The following is a 19,696-nucleotide window of genomic DNA, read 5'->3' as shown; positions in this document are numbered from 1 at the left end:
TGGGACCAGTGCTGTGGTGCAGCGGGTTAAAGCCCTGGCCTGGGGGGCCGGTGCTGTGGTGCAGCGGGTTAGGGCTCCAGCCTGCAGCGCCAACATCCCATATGGGTGCCGGTTCTAGTCCAGGCTGCTCTTCTTCCAATCCAGCTCTCTGCTGTGGCATGGGAGGGCAGTAGAGGATGGCCCAACTCCTTGGGCCCCTGCACCCACTTGGGAGACCTGGAGGAGGCTCCTGGCTCCTGGCTTCAGATTGGCTCAGCTCTGGCTGTTGCAGTCGTTTGGGGAGTGAACCAGTGGAATGGAAGACCTCTCTCTCTCTCTTTCTGGCTCTAACTCTCTCTGTAACTCTTCTGTCTTTCAAAATAAATAAAATAATTCTTAAAAAATAAAATAAAAGACATAGATGAACTTAAAAAAAAATAATAAAGCCCTGGCCTGTGGTGCCGGCATCCCATATGGGCCCAGCTACTCCAGCTCCCTGCTGATGTACCTAGGAAAGCAGTAAAGGATAGCCCAAGTCCTTGAGCCACCGCACCCACGTGGGAGACCCAGAAGAAGCTTCTGGCTCCTGGCTGCAGACTGGCTCAGCTTCAGCCATTGCGGCCATTTGGGGAATGAACTGGCAGGTGGAAGACCTCTCTTCCTTTGTCTCTACCTCTCTCTTTGACTCTTTCAAATAAATAAAATAAATCTTAAAAAAAAAAATGTGTTTATAAAAACAAGTACATATAAATGCAGAAACAGGTTCAGTGCTTATGACATGGAAATACAAAAGAAAATGGTCATTACATCACACGTACAGTAATTCAGTAAAGGGTCTCATATAAACATGAAATGTATTCTTGCTGACCTGTAACGCTTTACATAAAGCTGCATTTATGAATCGTCCTGGAGTAAAAAGACTCCGCAAATACACCTCCTGTTAGAGAAATAAAACAAAAGTTAATATCACTCTAAAAAAGGCAACATTTGGAAAATATTGATGGAAGAATTCAACACATTGACACAAAAGCTCTAGTCTCATTGTATGAACCAGACATTGCCCTCTTCTCCATCTGAACGCTAAGCAGCAGTACTGCAGTTACCTATATTTTCACACTGGAAATGAAGACTGTAAAGTCTACGGATCAACCAGATGCACTGAGCTGAAAATGGCAAGCATGGAGTTTGCCATCGGGCTCCACTGGAAAACATGGCTTGTCAAATTTTTAACAATCTCTAACCAAAGGTTGAACCCAGTTTATTGGAACATGCATTGGTAAGGGAAACCATCTACCAAAGGAACTGGCAGTAATAAGCTTTATAAGTAAATAAAACAAGCTTCAATGACCTCTCACAAGGGATGATAATAAAATGGAAAATCTCATTTTACCCACATAGTCTGATCAAATCTCATACACCAAATTTGCCAAAACAGCAAATCTGACTGACACTCATGTTTGCTTCCTTCTACTGGTGGTTCTGGTGGAGGAGAAAATGATCAAAAAGAGAAAAACAAGGATTTAAACAATCAGCATATGATTTCACTTTCAGACAAAAGCCAAGTGCCCAGGTGTTCTTAAATGGAACAAATAATCATCACCAATGATGTGTTTTACTTTTGGCAGCTTATATATTTTTTTAAACATAGGGAAAGCTTGGTGGTAGACACTTGGCCACTTGATGCTCGTGAGACTAAGAGAATTCAGGCTCTCTCAGGGCGCAAACATGCCCTACACATATATGTAATTCTTATCAAAATTAACCTTGACCACTAAAAGAAGATTCATTTATCTGAACTTTCTTCTGTCATTTTTTCACTTTCATCATCAGACACTGGATCATCCATAGTGGCCTCTCAAAAATATCTGACCTCGACCTGACACCATTTTGTTTCTTATTGCCGCCACTGGAACATTCACTTGAAAAATTCTGATAGTTGGGATAGCTCTGAAGAAGTTTCCGAAGATGAATCATTTGTGACACTTAAAGGAAGGACTCCAAATCGGACATCGCTGAGTCTCAGGAAGAAGACAATTTTGCAGCTAAAATATTGAGTGTTGTTTCAATTTGCTGGATACAAAGACAAAGGACTGCTAGTTTCGCCTCACAAACTGGAGAGAAGTGGCTGAGGAACTTCACACCACGCACCACAAGCAGGTTTGAGAAATGCCATTCTCCTCTTCTGTTCAAGAGCTGGCACCTTGGAAAGGGCTACACCTACCTGACCCCATGAGTGGAAGCTTGTCCTCATCCCTCTCCTCAGCAAGCCGGGGACTTAGGCTCACCCACAAACCCCTCCTAACCCAGTAATCACGTCCCAACACCTCCCCAAGTCCCAGTCTCCCGTGTCCTTCTCAATAAACTCTTGTGACTGCAACTTTCAACTACAGATATTTAAAGCAGGTATTCCACTCCTGTAAACAGTCGTTTCAGACCCACAGCCCATATCTTTAGTCTCATGCTAACACTAAGGCATCGACTGAAAGCTTTTCTTTCATTGATCCTGAGGGTGTTCCTGAAAAATGGGGAGACTGGCCTGTTGGCTACTGAATTACCTTTTAAAATTATTCCCTCCATGGCACAGACTTCTATCAGAATTATCTAACTTCTGATTTATGTGCATGCACTAACATGGTGTTGTGGACCCCTAACATTTATGCTTGCCCAGCACCTGTTTCCCCCTCATTTTACTAACAAATCCCTTATCCTTCTTTGGGAAGTCATTCCTCCCTTACCCACCTCAAATGACTTCACCAGTCCTTGCAATAGCAAGGCTCAGGCTGGACATGTGTGTCATACCAAGCCAGATTATTCTATTCCTTCTGACCAGAGAGACTAAGCCAGGCCAGTGAGACTGAGGGCCTGAGGCGGGTGCTGCTTTCCTTCCTCTGGGGTTGCTAAGTTCACAGAATGCACTGACTCCAGGGAGGCAGCCTGCCTGAGAAAAACCCAACAAGGAGGGAAGAACAGAGAGAAGGTGGAGACCAAGCCAGGCGATACTGAACCTCAGCTGCTCAAGTCAATGCAGTCTTTCAGCTTCAGTCAGGTCAAGGCCAGTTCCGTCACCTGCAGTTGAGTTCCAACTAATACAACAGGTTCTCCTTAAACTAAACTAATGGCCAGGGTAAATGATCCCCTAAGGCAGCCTTATAGTGTTGCTTACTCTGGGGTCTTGGTCATCTCTGATGATGATCTCCTCCTCTGGCAGAGGCTGTATAAACACTGGATTCCACTGACCTGCAACATTACTGCAGAGAGAAAAAGTTCATCAGTTAACCTAAAAATGATGACTAAAAAGCAAATTTATGCTGTTGCCATTATCTGGCCAGAAAGGCCCCTCTGCTGAACCACTGCAAGGGCTGTTTGATCCAATTCTATTGAAAAAATTCAGGGCAGACATTTGGCCTAGTGGTTAAGATACCAGTGTCCCAAATTGGAGTGTCTGGGTTTGATACCTGGCTTCTCCAGTTTCCTGCTAATGTACACCCTGGGAGGCAGCAGCTGATGGCTCAAAACAGCAATGGTACCCATAATAATTCTTTGAAAGACATATTACCCCCCATTTTACAGAAATGAAAAATGAGGCTTAGGGTGTATCAGAGCTCATTAGTTACACAACCAGGATTCTAATCCTGCTTCAGTTACAGGAGCCTGTGCTCTTTGATCATTTTGCTTGACTGCTACCTATCAGGAGAACTTTCACATTTTTGGGGGTGTGGTTTGAGATCAGTCTGGGTAACCATCCCCAGAATTTTACCCTAGAATTCAGGGTGAAGAGGGATCTAGAGGACTCCATAAGTTCAGTGGTCAAGTTCTGTTCCAAAAATCCTCTACAGATGTTTTGGGGATACACAGTGTTTGCTTCAAAACTGGTTGTAGGGGGCCAGTTCAAGTCCCGGCTGCTCCACTTCCAATCCAGCTCTCTGCTATGGCCTGGGAAAGCAGCAGAGGATGGCCCAAGTCCTTGGACCCCTGTACCTGTGTGGAAGACCCAAAAGAAGCTCCTGGCTCCTGGCTTCAGATCAGTCTGGCCCAGCTTTAGCCATTGTGGCCATTTGGGGAGTGAACCAGCAAATGGAAAATTTCTCACTGGCTCTCTCTGTAACTCTTTTGAATAAATAAATAAATAAGTCTTAGAAAAAAAAAAAACAACCACCTGGTTTTAAAAATAATTTGCAACAGGCCGGCGCCGCGGCTCACTAGGCTAATCCTCCGCCTAGCGGCGCCGGCACACCGGGTTCTAGTCCCGGTCGGGGCGCCGGATTCTGTCCCGGTTGTCCCTCTTCCAAGCCAGCCCTCTGCTGTGGCCAGGGAGTGCAGTGGAGGATGGCCCAGGTGCTTGGGCCCTGCACCCCATGGGAGACCAGGAAAAGCACCTGGCTCCTGGCTCCTGCCATTGGATCAGCGCGGTGCGCCGGCCGCAGCGCGCCAGCCGCGGCGGCCATTGGAGGGTGAACCAACGGCAAAGGAAGACCTTTCTCTCTGTCTCTCTCTCTCACTGTCCACTCTGCCTGTCAAAAATAAAAAAAAAAAAAGAAAAAAAAATAATTTGCAACAATTAAAAAATTTAAAACTAATGTCACATACATTAAAAATAAGATTCCCAAGTATATCTAAATATGAAATTATCAATGTTAAGTGGAGCTCTAATTTTATAATCACAAAATATTAGTTTAGTTTTATATTGTAGAGTCCATTAACTTTTGAAAAAGAGGTTTCCTGTTTTTGAAAAAAATGTCTGGAGGCAGGGATTAGGCCTCATGGTTGAGAAGCCTACATTCCTTAGAGTACCTGCATTCAAGTCCTGGCTCTGCTCCCAGTTCCAGCTTCCTGCTAATGTATACCCTGGGAGGCAGCCAGTTTTGGTTCAAGTAGTTGGGGGCCTGCTGGAGATGTGGGAGATCTGAATGCCATTTCCTGATCTTGGCTCTGGCCCTGCCCTAGCCCTAAGTGTTGTAGGCATCTGAGGAGTGAACCAGCAAATGACAGCTCTCTTTCTCTTCCCCTCAAGTAAATAACAATAAATAAAAGTTTTGGGAGCTGATGTTATAGTGTAGCAGGTGAAGCTACAGCCTGCAACACAGGCATCCTATACAGCAGTTGATTTGGGTCCTGACTGCTCCAACTTCCCATCTAGCTGGGAAGTGCCTGGGAAAGCAGCAGCAAATGGCCCAAATGTATGAGCCCCTGCCACCCACGTGGGAGACCTGGAAGAAGCTCCTGGCTCCTGTCTGGCCCAGTCCTAGCCATTGTGGCCATTTTGGGGAGTGAACCAGCAGATGGAAGATCTCTCTCCCTCTGTAATTGTGCCTTTCAAATAAATAAAATAAATATTTAAAAAGATTTTTAAAAAAATGTTTAAGAAGTACTATACTTGTCCAATCTACTTCTCATCTCACAAGGAAAGTGAAAATAAAGAGGGGTTACTGCGTTTTTTGTTTGTTTGGAGGTTGTAGGTATCAACTCTGTTTAAAAGTGAAGAAAATTCTTAGAAGTATTTTGGATACATGTTCTCACTCTAAAGTAATATGTTTTCTTTATCTTGGTCCAACCATAAGAATCCTCATATTCTAAAATCAAAAGGTAAGAAATATGACAAAATGCAAAAGAAGGTACTTGAGAACATATTAACAATAGGCAAACCCTTCAAATGAAAACCCTTGACTTAGTTTCTAGGTAAAAAATTCTATGGGGGCCAGGGCTGTGGAATAAGTGGGTAAAGCCGCTGCCTGTAGTGCCGGCTTCCCACGTGGGCGCCGGTTCAAGATCTGGCTGCTCCACTTCTGATCCAGCTCTCTGCTATGGCCTGGGAAAGCAGCAAAAGATGGCCCAAATCTTTGGGCCCCTGCACCTATGTTGGAGACTGTTCGAAGAAGCTCCTGGCTCCTGGCTTCGGATAGGAACAGCTCTGGCCATTTTGGCCAATTGGAGAGTCAACTAGTGGGTGGAAGACCTCTTTCTCTGTCTCTCCTTCTCTCTCTGTATAACTGTTTCAAATAAATAAATAAATCTTAAAAAAAAAAAAAACCAAAAACCAAAAAACAAAAAAAACACCAAAAAACCTCTGTTAGCACGAAACTGCTTCAAGTGAGGTAGAGTGAGAGTTAAGTGACCGTACTGTTCAAAGTTGATGTATTTCACAATCGTTTGGTTCTCAGCATCATGCCACAGAGCCCAGATATCCGTGGAGGTTAAGGCAAAGTCAATCAGTGTCTCCTACAAGGAAATGCGGGAGGAACAAAGGGAATAGGTTAGAAAAGGTAGTTCATAATGACTCACATTTGTATCAGCAGAAGAGGTAAGCACATTAAAAACATGGTACCACATGAACTTGGTAAAACCCAAATAAAATAATTTTCATACATCATTAAGTGTTTCATTTTACTTTAGTTATTTATTTTTGCTTTTTGAGATACTTCATTGTAGTTCCATAATGCCATTACAACGTACTGGGGATTCAGACACTGCTTTCTTGTACTGTGTACTATGCAAAGATTCAACTTACCTGAGAAGTAAAGAGAGAGGAAATGTGATCCAGACTGTAGCGGTTATTCTCAGTGCTCACCAACTGGAAGATGCAGAACTGGTAAAACACAAGTTGGTAAGTTATTCCTTGAAATAATCAACATGCTACATTTTTAAAGCAAGTGTTATTAGTATTCAGAAGCCACTTATTGAAAATTGTGATAAAATATCATTGTTAATGACACAGGTTAGTAGTACCAAGTACACTGACTTCATGCAACCAATCTCTAAATTTTTTCATCTTGCAAAACTAAAGCTCAATACCCACTAAACAACAACTCTATTTCCCGTGCCCTGGGCCCTGGCAACCGAATTCTACTTTCTGTCGCAGTGAATTTGACTACTCTAGGTACTTACATATAAATGGAATAGATAGAATTTCCTTTTGGTGAATGGCTTATTTCACTTAGCAAAACACCCTTAATAACTTCCCTCCATTTTTTTTAAGATTTATTTTATTTATTTGAAAGAAAGAGTTACAGAGAGAGGGAAAGCCAGGGAGGGAGGGAGGGAAGGAGAGAGAGGTCTTCCATCCACTGGCTCACTCCCTAAATGACTGCAATGGCCAGAGCCGAACTGATCCGGAGCCAGGAGCCAGGCGCTTCTTCTGGGTCTCCCACGCAGGTGCAGGGGCCCAAGGATTTGGGCCGTCCTCTACTGCTTTCCCAGAATAACTTCCTTCCTTTTTAAAGTTGAGTAATATTCAACTACATGCATATACCACATTTTGCTTATTCATTCACTTGGGTTACCTGCAGCTATGTATATGGTTATACAAATATCTTTTTGACACCCTAGTTTCAATTCTTTCAGTTATATAAGCAGAAGTGGAACTGCTGGCTCATGTGGTAAGTCTAAGCTTATTTTTTTCTTTTAAAAATTTATTTATTCATGAGGTTAGCGCTGTGGCACAGCAGGTTAAAGCCACAGCCTACAGTACCAGCATCTCATATGAGCACCAGTTCAAGTCCCAGCTGCTCTAATTCTAAGCCAGCTCCCTGCTAAGGTGCTTGGGCAAACAGTAGAAAATGACCCAAAGGCTAGGTCCACTGCACCCACGTGGGAGCCCCAGATGTGGCTGGCAGGGACCCAATTACTTAGGCATCAAGACTGCCTCTCAGGATCTTCATTAGCAGGAAGCTGCTAATGTCAACAGCCAGAGCTCAATCTGAACCCAGTACTCCAATATGGCACGCGGGTAACTTAACTGCTAGGCTAAATACTGGTCCCATGAATAATTTTTTTTAAAGATTTATTTATTTATTTGAAAATCAGAATTACACACAGAGAGAAGGAGAGGCAGAGAGACAGAGAGGTCTCCCACATGGGTGCAGGGGCTGCTATCTTCTACTGCTTTCCCAGGCCACAGCAGAGAGCTCAACTGGAAGTAGAGAAGCTGGGATTTGAATTGGTGCCCAGATGGGATGTCAGCACTGCAGGCAGTGGCTTTAACCACTACACCACAGCGCCAGCCCCCATAAAAATTTTTTAAGACTATAATAGGGTCCTGAGACCAAAAAGTATGAGAATTATTATTTTACTAATCATTTACTAGTGACAAACTAATTGGAACCTGTTGAAGAAAGCGACCAAGTGGATTTTTACATTAATAGTAACTGAATGGGGCCAGGGCTGTGATGTAGTGGGCGAAGCCACTGCCTGCAGTGACAGCATCCCATATAGGCACTGGTTCGAGTCCTGGCTGCTCCACTTCTGATCCAGCTCTCTGCTATGGCCTGGGATAGCAGTAGAAGATGGCCCAAGTCCTTGCGCCCCTGCACCTGCATGGGAGAGCCGAAGAAGTTCCTGGCTCCTAGCTTCAGATCGGCATGGCTCCAGCAATTGCAGCCAATTTGGGTGTGAACTAGTGGATGAAACCACCCCCCCTCGGCCGTTCCTTCTCTCTCTAATTCTGACTTTCAAATAAATAAATCTTTTTTTTTTTTAAATATTAACTGAAGGAACTAACAGCAAGTCTGTTCTCTTGCCACCTATATTCTACACCAGAGAAGAGCACACTTAGGAGGAGACAGACAGATGTGTTCAAACATTGGAAGAGTTGTCCTATGGAAAAGGGAATAGATAATGTGTGCGAGATTGAGAAAGCGCATCAACAGCCTATGTTTGGCTTCAAGAAGGCACTCTTTCCCTTTGTTTCCATATTGTTCCTGAATAATCCAGCCCAAAAACTATCAGGTACCCAGAGCAAGACAGATATTTTTGTTGGTCCAGGGCTTGAGGTAGAGGTGGGGTTTGGCATGGGGAGTCAGGCTGAGCACACTGAAGGAACACCTATGCAGGTGTGTCCCGGCATGGGGAGTGAGGACACTAGCAGGTGAGGAGGGGAGGCTCACACAGGGTGGGATGCTCTGCCGAACGACTCAAGGAGCTAAGGTAAGAAGAGTATGCATATCTGGGAGTGGCTTGGGTTGGGATATAGGAGCAGCAGAAGGGGGAGAGGGCCTCCACATACAGGGAAAGCCAGGCACAGGAGGAAATTCAGATGGGAGTGGTCTAGCGGTATAGGAGCCCACAAGGGATGAGGGAATCCATATGGAAGGGGAACCTGGAGTGGGCTAACAGAGTGCAACAGGAAGGAGGGAAACATCCAGCCAGGGCCAGGACCCAGTCTGGGTCTTGAGATCAAATGCATAAAAAATGTGGTGTGAGCACAAGCAAGCAAAATCCAAGTGTTTGCTATTATGAATGTACCTGACACTGTGCCAAACATACAACACCAAACAAACGGCTGTCCCATATATGACTATACGAACATGTTACATCCTACATCTCTCATCTACAGACACCAGCTAGCGCTTGGATGATAAGCAAAATTATTTCCTAAATTAACTTCCTGGTAACCATTAATAACACCTACATCCCTTCAGTAATTTCCATTTTTTCCCCTCTAGTCTTTCAAATTTGCTCTTTTTTGTTTAGTTTTCGTTAACTTTTTCTTTGATATTCCTTTAAACTCTATTTTGTTTCATCCTTGATTTCCTCCAAGTTATTCTGATTTACATGTCAGCATAAAAGCCACCATCACCTCAGAAACAACCCATGACACATCTAGGTTGGTGTGCAGAGCTTCAGTAGACCGTATAGTCCATGGCTACAAGTACTTCCCTTCCCCACAGCAGAGCAGGCAGAGACCTCACACAGGTGCTTTCTGTTCCATACCTGTCCTCGTTTCGGTGCATGCAGGTACGTCCCCAGGTAGAGTCCCATGGAAGGAGAATAAGCAAGTCGTAATTTGTGTCCAGTCCCAGCAGTGAGCCGAAGATCCTTATTCACAGGGACATACTCCAGCATGTCGGCCACCATCAGGCACATTTGGTCCTGCTCAAGGTAAGAGATAACAGGTGCTATTCAAAGAATATTCCGAGGGGTTGGCGTTGTGGCATAGTGGGTAAAGTCACCATCTGCAACACTGGCATCCAATATGGGCACCAGTCCAAGTCCCGCTGCCCCACTTCTGACCTAGCTCCCTGCTAATGTGCCTGGGAAAGCAGTGGAGGAAGAAGGATGGCCCTTGTACCCATGTGGGAGACCCAGAAGAAGTTCCTGGCTCCTGGATTCGGTCTGGCCCAGCCCTGGCCATTGCAACCATTAGGGGACTGAACCAGCAAATGGAAGATTTCAATCTCTCTCTCTGTGCCCCCTCTTTCTCTGTACCTTTCAAATAAATAAATCAAAAAAGAATATTCTGGCTAGAAAACACATCCTTTATGTTTTTAGAGGATTTACATCTACCATATAAAGCACTCCATCTAATTTATAAAGTTTTTTTTTTTTAAAGGACTAAGATGGGAAGGGAGGAGAGGGAGAGATTGGTTGATTTTCTATTCACTGGTTAATTCCCCAAATGGCTGCAATAGTCAGACCTCAGCCAGGCCCAAGCTAGGAGCCAGAAACTCCAGCTAGATCTCCTACATGGAACTGGGACTCTAGTACTTCAGCCGTTATACATTGCTTCCCAGGTACATTAGCAGGCAGCTGGACAGGAAGTGGAGTAGCTGGTACTTGACCAGCATTCCAATACTGAATGCAAGTGTTGCAAGCAGTGGCTTACCCTGCTGCCCCACAACACCGCTCCCCTAAAATTTTTAAGTGATACATAAGAATTGTACATATCTATGGGAAAACATGAGATGTCTCAATACGTGTACACATTGTGCAATGTTCAATAGTAAGCATAACTATCCCTCCCAATATTTACCATCTTTTTGGTGAAAACATTCAAAATCCATTTGAGTTTTCTTTCTGAATGCACATGCAATACATTATTGTTATCTGTAGTCACTCTACTGTGTAACAGAACACCAGAACTTCTTCCTCCTAACTAAAATTTACCACCCATCAATAAACATTTCCCGACTCTCCCCATCCTTTGTAACTACCATTCCAAGTCTCCCACAAGGATGGCAGGAAGGCAACTAATTAAGTCATCAGTACTGCCTCCCAAGGTCCACATTAGCAGGAAGCTAGAGTCAGGAGCCAGAACCAGGTATCAAAACTAGGTACTCTGATATGGGATGTGGGCACTTTATATGGTATCTTAACTGCTAGGTCAAATGCTGGTCCACAGATTCATAATTTTCATAATAAAAAGACAAAAAGATAGGAGACAATGCATACAAAATAAAGCTAAATGAAACTATCTCAAACTAGAAATGATTCATAATTTCCGAATTAACTGAATTTGATAATCTTAAAGAGAAGCAGTGGGATTTCATATGTCTCACGATTTGCCATCTTATTTTAACTTAGAGTAACCATCAATGTGCCATTTACCTTGTAAGACCACATTCGCAGTTTATGATCCTGACACAGAGCAAAGATGAACGCATCATGCTCAACACAATGAACAGCAAGACTCAGGGCTCGATCTGAAGGGCTCTGATCACCCCTGGAAACAGAAGGCAAAACTGCAGTTTCACTGTTGCAAATAATCTGATCATTACAGTTTTCAATTCAAAAGATACAAGATAACTTGTAGAGATAACTCGCAGCAGGAAAAGCTGCCGCCTGCAGTGCTGGCATCCCATAACGGTGCCGGTTCAAGTCCCAGCTGCTCCACTTCTGATCCAGCTCTCTGCTATGGGCTGAGAAAGCAGAAAATGACCCAAGTGCTTGGGCCCCTGCATCAGTGTGGGAGACCTAGAAGAAGCTCCTGGCTTCGGATCAGCACAGCTCCAGCCGTGTGGCCATCTGGGGGGTGAACCAGCAGATGGAAGACTTCTCTCTCTCTCTGCCTCTATGTAACTCTGCCTTTCAAATAAATTAACTTAAAAAAAATTAAGACTGTCTAACAACTGTATACTATTCCTTTTTGTATTCTAATCATCAAAAACTTTCTATTTTTAATGATTTTACTCAAAAGCAGATTTGATTAAGTCAGGGCAGAGCGCCAAAGTGCACATCATGAGAATAAACATGAAGCCAGCTTCTGCAAGGTGTCTAATGGCAAATGAAGTAGACTCTGAAGGGAGGTTTTCCTCAGGTGGGACATGATGCTATGCAGACTTCTCTTTCCCGTTAGAGTGTTTCCCTGGGAATAAAACTGGAAGCACTAACTGATGCTGACCAGGGCAGAAAGACTAAATGGGGAACCCCACCCGAGCTGTCAGATACCACTCACCTGATAGCTGTTGGCATCCAGCCGATAAGCAATCGCTGCATTACTGAACTCTGTTTCAGTTCCACAACGGACGCCATCCCTGCAATGATACCCAAGACACCTCATGAGCAGACTCAGAGAGAACCGAAGGCGAGAGTGATGGAACCATAAACAAGGTGTTTATAAGGTGATGGGCTTCTATATTTCTATGCTAACACTTGTATGATGTACCTTACCTATACATCACATCTATAATATTCTGAATCACGACGGGATCAATAAAAATACTATTTTTAGAATCCCAGAGAAAATTTCTCATTTATAGGGAGTAACCCATAATGCCACTAAACAGAATCAGCTTCATGCTTTCCAAAATAATCACTGGGTATCTTTCATGTGCCAAGTAGTTTTAGGTGTTGGAGACAGAGCTGTGAACAAAATAACAATAATAAAACACACAACCCCTGTCCTCATGGCAGAGACAAATTAGGTAGCTTGATAATAAGTGGAGAAAATAAAACAGGAATGGAGTCTAGAAAATGTTTGGGTGTGTCGGTGTGTGGTGGTTAAGTGTTTACAATTTTGAAAAGGGTAGTCAGGGAAAGTCTCTCTGAAGTGACACTGCTTGAAGTCTTAAGCTAGCACTGGCTATCCCAGGCAAAGGCCCTGAGGTAGGAGTGTCATTGGCTTGTTCAAGGCATTGCAAGAGGGCATGTAGCAGGTGCAGAGAAAGACACTCGAGGCAGCAGTGGGGAACTCACTGGAAGCCACTGGAAGGACGCTGGAGTTTTTCAGAGTGAGATGAAGAACAACCGTCATCTGATAGCTTTGAGCAACGCAGACAGGACCCAACTTGGGTTTTAAATCTCCCAGTCTGCCTGACAAGTTGCTGAGGGGGGTTAAGGACAGGTACAAGGAGATATATAGGAAACTATAAAGCAAGAATTGAGGCAGGAGCTAGTGATGACTTGGAGTGGGGTCTCAGCAGTCAAACTTATTTCAATTAATTTAATTACAACACCTCAATCTGATGGTAGACAACTAGTCAACTCACCTACACTAAAGGACATCAAATAAGCTACTTTATGACATAAAATCTTGCTCTCTTAAAACACAAAAGAGGCCGGCACTGTGGCTCAATAGGCTAATCCTCCACCTAGCAGCGCCGGCACACCGGGTTCTAGTCCCGGTCGGGGCACCGGATTCTGTCCTGGTTGCCCCTCTTCCAGGCCAGCTCTCTGCTGTGGCCCAGGAGTGCAGTGGAGGATGGCCCAAGTGCTTGGGCCCTGCACCCCATGGGAGACCAGGAGAAGCACCTGGCTCCTGGCTTCGGATCAGCGCGGTACACCGGCTGCAGCGCGCCAGCCATGGCGGCCACTGGAGGGTGAACCAACGGCAAAAGGAAGACCTTTCTCTCTGTCTCTCTCTCTCACTGTCCACTCTGCCTGTCAAAACACACACACACATACACACACACACACACACAAAAGAAAGCATTAGAGATTCATTAGCGCAATTAGCGATGAAGGAACAATTTAGGGATACTACAGAAGCACCTGCGTGCACTGGACCGTGGGCAGAACTTGAAAAGTCTGTTTAAATGGCAACAGTCCTCATTCAAAGTGGAATCATGCTTAGTTCCCATTCTTACCAGGCATGTCATAAGGAGGTAGTTTAAGAACAAAGATGCCCCCAGAAGCAGACGGCAGTGCAAACAGAGCCTCTCCATCACTGCTAAGCCAGGCTGCTGAGGCGGCAGAATTAGGAGCTGGCCCAGGAACCGTTGGGATTAACTGATAGTTGCAAGGATCCCTGAAGTCAACTTTGCCAATGTCAGTGAACACTGACTGCATCTGACTTTCAATTACCAACTCCTGCGGAGCAATTAGAAAGAAAAATCTGTTAGATCAAAATCACTCATGTTGCTCTCTGTTAAGAAAATGTTTTTAAAGGAAGAATATATTGAGCTTAAGAAGAAAAACATTTTTTTAAAAATGAAAACTATTTCTTCAACTTAAAATGTGTCTGGTCATTTTGAATAGCAACTATCAAAGTATGGTCGGTGAGGGCTAACAAGCAACCCACATTTCCTTCTGTTCCAAAGGATATTGCTCGAGCACTAAATCTGGGACAGCCAGAGTAATCTGGGAAATAAAAGATATTACACTGAACCAACTTACACTTCTGTACATCCGGGAAGGGTGCGGGAAGAGTAACCTGTGCACTGTTTGATTGGTTAGTATCAAGACTACCACATGATTCTGAGTCTCAGAGACATAGACCCCTCCAGGCAGGACACTGCAATTTTGGAATTTGAGACGAACTGCATTATTCAACAGATTTATGTCCAATGACTCCTCCACCAGCTCCAATGTATCTCCAGAGGTCTTCCTGTTAAGAGAGAGGCATTTGTTTAAAAAAAACTGCCCAAGTGAACACTCCGAATTTGAAAATTTTAGATATGCAAACTCAGATCACGTTCCTATTCTACATCGCCATATTATGTAGTTACAAAACACAGCATAACAACAGTCAAATGATTCTGTTAAAGGGAAGTATTTCCAAACCTGACAGTCCATTTATTTGGAGTATTACTCAATGTAATATATTTGGGCTGCTTTCCAGGTGCATCAGAAGCAAGAGCAGCCGGCACTTGCATCAGTGCTCCGCCACTGGATGCCTGCATTGCAGGTGGTCACTTAACCAGCTGTGCTACAACACCACCCCCAAATGACATGAGCCACTGTCAACTCAGATTTTTCTACCTTTTGCTGCAATCCCATCTACTCCAGAATGATGAAAGGGACTTTTTCTTATGGCAAAAATTAAGATTAAAATTTTTAATCAACTAGTTTATTTTCCTTCTAGCTCCTAGTTTATCTCTTCTGCTTCTCTCAAATGGTCTTGTTTTATTAAAATTGTTCTGATTATAAAGTCCTTCCAAGCTTCACCATCTCAAATTTCCTTCATTTCCTTCGTTCCATTTAATTAACTTTTTTCAAGTAGGAAAGATGTTTCCTTCTTTCTTGGGCACTATTCCCTTGAGTCCCGGCAGAAGAGCTCTTATAAGATAAGCGTCTCACTGTGAATCCTGCTCTTACTGAAGCTCAGCCCCTGCCCTGGCAACTGTCACCTTTAGTCTATGTAAATTTCTTGGCTGCTCTTGATTCAGCTGGCTGACTCATCTTATTCATAAATGAGAAAACACCCACGTTACTGATAGGAATGAATCTAGGTTTTTCTTTTCATTCGGCTAAGAGTTTTCAAATCGATCAGTCCTTCTTAGGGATGGATCAGTCCTTGTCAAGGGATATACAACCCAGTGGAAAATGTAACAGTGAAAATGGGGGCCAGTGTTGTGGCGTAACGGGTAAAGCTGCCACTTGTCTAACACCGGCATCCTATATGGCTGCCAAGTTCTAGTCCCAGCGACTGCATTTCCAATCCAACTTCTTGCTAATGTGCCAGGGAAGGCAGGATGGCCTACGTCCTTGAACCTCTGCACCTATGTGGGAGACATGAAGGAGCCTCCTGGCTTTGGACCAGCCCAACTCCAGCCATTGCGGCCATTAGGAGAGTGAACCAGCCAATGGAAGTTCTCTCTCTCTGTGTCTCTGCCTCTCTCACTCGCTGTAAAACTCTGCCTTTCAAATAAATAAATCTTAAGCAAAACAAAACAAAACAAAGCATATACTGACAATGGCACAATCCTGAAGAGGACATAACTGTACCAGAACCATGCCAGGGTGCAAGGTGACTTCCTGGGTGGTACCTCTGGAGGCACAGAAAGCACCATGCTGTCAACATCCTAATTCCCCATCGCCTCATCTACCATAAGATCTGCACCCTTCCCCTAAAAGCCAAATCTCCTTCTGGCAATCAACGGTCATTCTCCGACTTTCTCATGTATATTCCTCCTGCATCCATCTCTCCCTCTTCCAGAGCCTTCCTATGGAAGTGAGGCACACTCTTTGGCCTCTCCTCTTCATCACTCTATTCCTGCTTCCCCTCTCCCACCAATCCAGCTACTATGCTCTATCCATTTCTCTCCACAGCCAGGCTTTCTTCTTCCCTCATCTCTCTCACACTTTTAACTCAATCTGCCTTCTGCTCCCACCACATCCACTTACTACTAAGGTCACTGCATCAATTTTTAAAAAACTTACTTGGAAGGCAGAATTAGAGAGAGAGAAGGAGGAAGAGAGCATGTGGGGGTGATGAGAGAGAGAGCTCTTCCATCTACTGGTTCACTCTCCAAATGGCTACTATGGTTCAGGCTGGGCCAGCTGAAGCCAGGAGCCTAAAACTCCATCTGGGAATTGGTGTCAGGGGCCCAGGCACTTAGGCCATCATCTGCTGCTTTCCCAGGTGCATTAGCAGGGAGCTGGATCAGAAGTGGAGAAACTGGGGCATGAACCAGTGCTCAATTCAGATGCCAGCAGCACAGACACCAGCTTAACTTGCTGCACCACAGTGCTGGTCCCCAATTTCAATGGACTCTTCTGAGAGGCAGAGAGAGAGGCCTACAACAGCTGAGTTCGGGCCTGGCCAAAGCTAAGAGCTAATAACTCAATCTAGGTCTCCCATGTGGGTGGCAGGAACCCAACCATTTGAGCTGTCACCAGTGTCTCCCCCAGTGCGCATTAGTGAGAAGCTAGCTGGTCAGGAGTAGAGCTGGCCAGCAGCAGTGTCCTAGCCAGTGTCTGAAGCCAGGCCACATGCTCTCCCCTTGAGTCCTCCTCTCGCTTGTCTCACTCTTGGCAGCATTTCACATATCTGACACGCCTTCCTTCTCCTGACTTCCAGGATACCACCCTCTCCTGGTGTTCACCACTAACTCAGCCATTCCCTCTCCTTCTCCTTGACCTCACCTGTACATGCTGGACTCCCACAAACCTTGTTCTTGGGTCATCTTCTCTGCTGTTCACATTCTGCAGAGGCCCACCTTACCCACTCCCAAGGATGAGTCCTACAGCTACTTTGCTCCTGGTAACTCATGGGATGCCATCAGCACAATCAACTTTATCACTCAACCTTCCTTACATTAAAGTCGGGTTCGGGATCACCCCCAGGACTTTGTCCTCCAGTGTCTCCTCCAATGGTGGCAGTTTTCTTTACCATACCCCTGTGTTTCAAATTCATAAATAAGTAAATAGTAAAAAACAAAAAAACAAAAACCCACAATAACAACTCTGATTTACTTGTATTCTCTAGGTGACCTCATTCACTGCATTTTTTTTTTTTTTTTTTTACTTAAACAAAGATTTTATTGCTTGAGTACATAGACAAATTCAAGCCACCAGAGCAGAGGCTGTGGATGACTCCTATTTCCAGTTTGGAGGAGAGGACCTACTTGATCTTACAACGTTCAGCCAAACGGCGAATTCGGCTGTCAGAATCACACAGAATTTAGCATCATTATTCTTTCTTTTCCTCTCAAGGAGCTTTTGAATAGCAACCACTTTCTTAATGAAATGACAGCGATCCTCAGGAAGATCAGGAAAAAAACCTTTGGACTTCAGGATTCTCAAGATTTTATTGCCTGGCACAAAACGCATGGAGTCCCTCGGGGTCATGCCGATGCGTGAGGGAGTCAGGTCCTTTTTGGCCAGTTCGTAGCTCTGCTCCTTCATGCTGTCAGATGCTGACCTCAGCCAGGTGGGGACACTGTACTGCTGGAGAGGTCCTTCCCAGGAGCACATACACTACCCACGATGGAGGCAGATGGGCAGCAAAATAAGCAACTGTAGCAGTTTTTAGCATATGTGCTGCAAAGAGCACGTGTATCAGTTTTTAGTGCCATGTGATGGCAACAGTTCTCAAACCTCCATCACTAGCCCAGCCTCTGCACTGAACTCCTGACTACTGCTCAACACTTCTACTTATGCAAGGCACTGCCAACCATACCTGCCCAAAACATACTTCTAGTATCCACCAAACCAAAAACACCGCACACATCCCGAGGCACTGGTTTCACCTACACTTTCTCCCAACTTAATTGATGGCATCTCTGTAACTTCCAGTCGCTCCAGGCAGAAGTCTGCTGTATCAGACTGATGCACCAGAAAATTACCTTAAAAACAAACCCACCATCGGGGCATCCTCACTGCCTCTATCACTACTACCCTAATCTAAGCCATCATCATCTCTTGTCTGGACTGTGGCACTATTCTATTAATTGATCTTGCTGTTCTCATCTTTTCCCTCATTTTATTCATAATATAACAGCCACAACAATCCTCTAAAAATACATCTCAGGAGCAGGCACGTGGCACAGTGGGATAAGCACTGCTCAGGATGCCCACCCACATCCCACACTGGAGTGCCAGGGATTGAGTCCTGGCTGCTCGTTTCCAATCTAGGTTCCTGCTAATGTGCACCCTGGTATGTAGGGAATGATGACAATACTGAGTCCCTGCCACCCTAGACTGAGTTCCATGCTCCTGTATCTGCCCGTCCCAGCCTTGGCTTTTGCATGCATTTGGGGAGTGAACTAGGGGATAGAAGATCTCTTTCTTTCCCTTTGTCACTCTGCCTTTCAAATAAAAATAAATAAATAAACTACAACTTAGATCATGTCATTCCTCTGCTTTAAACACTTCAGTGGCTTTGTCACACCTCAGCACAGAATCCAAAACCTTAAAACAACTGACACAGTCGTGATCTAGCCCTCAGCTCTTATTATTCTCTTCGTTCACTCAGCTGTAGACTCCTAGCCCTTTGTTATTCTTTGAAACAACAAACAAGCTTCCGACTCAGGGTTCTTCAGACTTTTTTTTTCTTGGAAGGCTCTATTTGAAATGCTCAGTCCCAGATGTCCTCGCTGCCTTTGCTCAAATGTCAGCTTGTCACTGGGTCTTGCCTGACCTCCCTGTACAAAATGTAACTCTTTCCCTCCTACTTTGCTTCCCTGTTCTCTATTCCATTTATCACTTGACAAACTATATTTACTTGGCCTTTTTGGATTATTATTGCTTATTGCAATATTATTATTATTATTGCTTATTGCTTGCTTTTTGAGAGCAAGGACTTTGTTTTGTTCCCTGCTATATCCCTAATCCCTAAACATTAACTGAAACATATTAGGCATGGGAAAATATTTCTTAAGTAAAGGAGATTTCTCTAACTTAAGTCTCTCTTCTGAGACTCAGACATATACCTGCCAATGCTTTCTTGACACCCTCAGAAGGCTGCTGCACTAGCACTTCAAATCTAGTATGTTCAGAAGAATCACTCACACCTTTCCATTTATATCTCAGTCACTGGCACCCTCCCACCCCATACCAGACTAGTCACAGCCAAAACCAGGACACCATCCTTGCTCTCTCCTTCCCCTTACCGCTTCCTGCCCACATTCAGTCTACCACCAAGTCCTACTCAATCTACTTTCTAAATATATTTTCAAACCACCTATTTCCTTTTTCCTAGCCACTCCCACATTTTGGTCATCATAAAAGTAAACTGATTTTTCACCTTATATCCAGCCAACCCAAATGTGCTTTCCACAAAGTAGACTGGTCTTGATGGTTTTAATTAACTCTTTAAAACTCTTCAATGATAGTCCAATGTACT

At 44.3% G+C, this 19,696-nt stretch overlaps 1 protein-coding gene across 4 annotated transcripts in view; it reads right to left on the bottom strand.

Moving 5' to 3' along the window:
* The window catches only part of NUP160 (nucleoporin 160), a 61,777-nt gene that overhangs the window by 40,465 nt on the left and 1,616 nt on the right, over positions 1–19,696 (bottom strand). For 2 of the 4 annotated variants that reach the window (XM_070070349.2, XM_089326477.1), the window contains exons 3-12: positions 17,168–17,249; positions 14,305–14,515; positions 13,776–13,998; positions 12,146–12,224; positions 11,299–11,413; positions 9,685–9,843; positions 6,485–6,562; positions 6,098–6,195; positions 3,143–3,227; positions 848–916 (exon numbers count right to left, since the gene is read on the bottom strand). In XM_070070349.2, coding sequence (XP_069926450.1) covers positions 848–916; positions 3,143–3,227; positions 6,098–6,195; positions 6,485–6,562; positions 9,685–9,843; positions 11,299–11,413; positions 12,146–12,224; positions 13,776–13,998; positions 14,305–14,515; positions 17,168–17,169 — 1,119 coding nt within the window. In that variant the 5' untranslated portion in view covers positions 17,170–17,249. The remainder of the gene's footprint in view (positions 1–847; positions 917–3,142; positions 3,228–6,097; positions 6,196–6,484; positions 6,563–9,684; positions 9,844–11,298; positions 11,414–12,145; positions 12,225–13,775; positions 13,999–14,304; positions 14,516–17,167; positions 17,250–19,696) is intronic. The other 2 variants (XM_008270776.5, XM_089326470.1) reach the window with 1 other exon arrangement.

This window comes from Oryctolagus cuniculus, chromosome 1, assembly GCF_051225735.1.
Source record: "Oryctolagus cuniculus isolate XC-2025 breed Fujian yellow rabbit chromosome 1, ASM5122573v1, whole genome shotgun sequence".
NCBI lineage: Eukaryota > Metazoa > Chordata > Mammalia > Lagomorpha > Leporidae > Oryctolagus > Oryctolagus cuniculus.
Note: the sequence above shows the minus strand (reverse complement) of the source record. Positions and strands in the feature narration are given on the sequence as shown.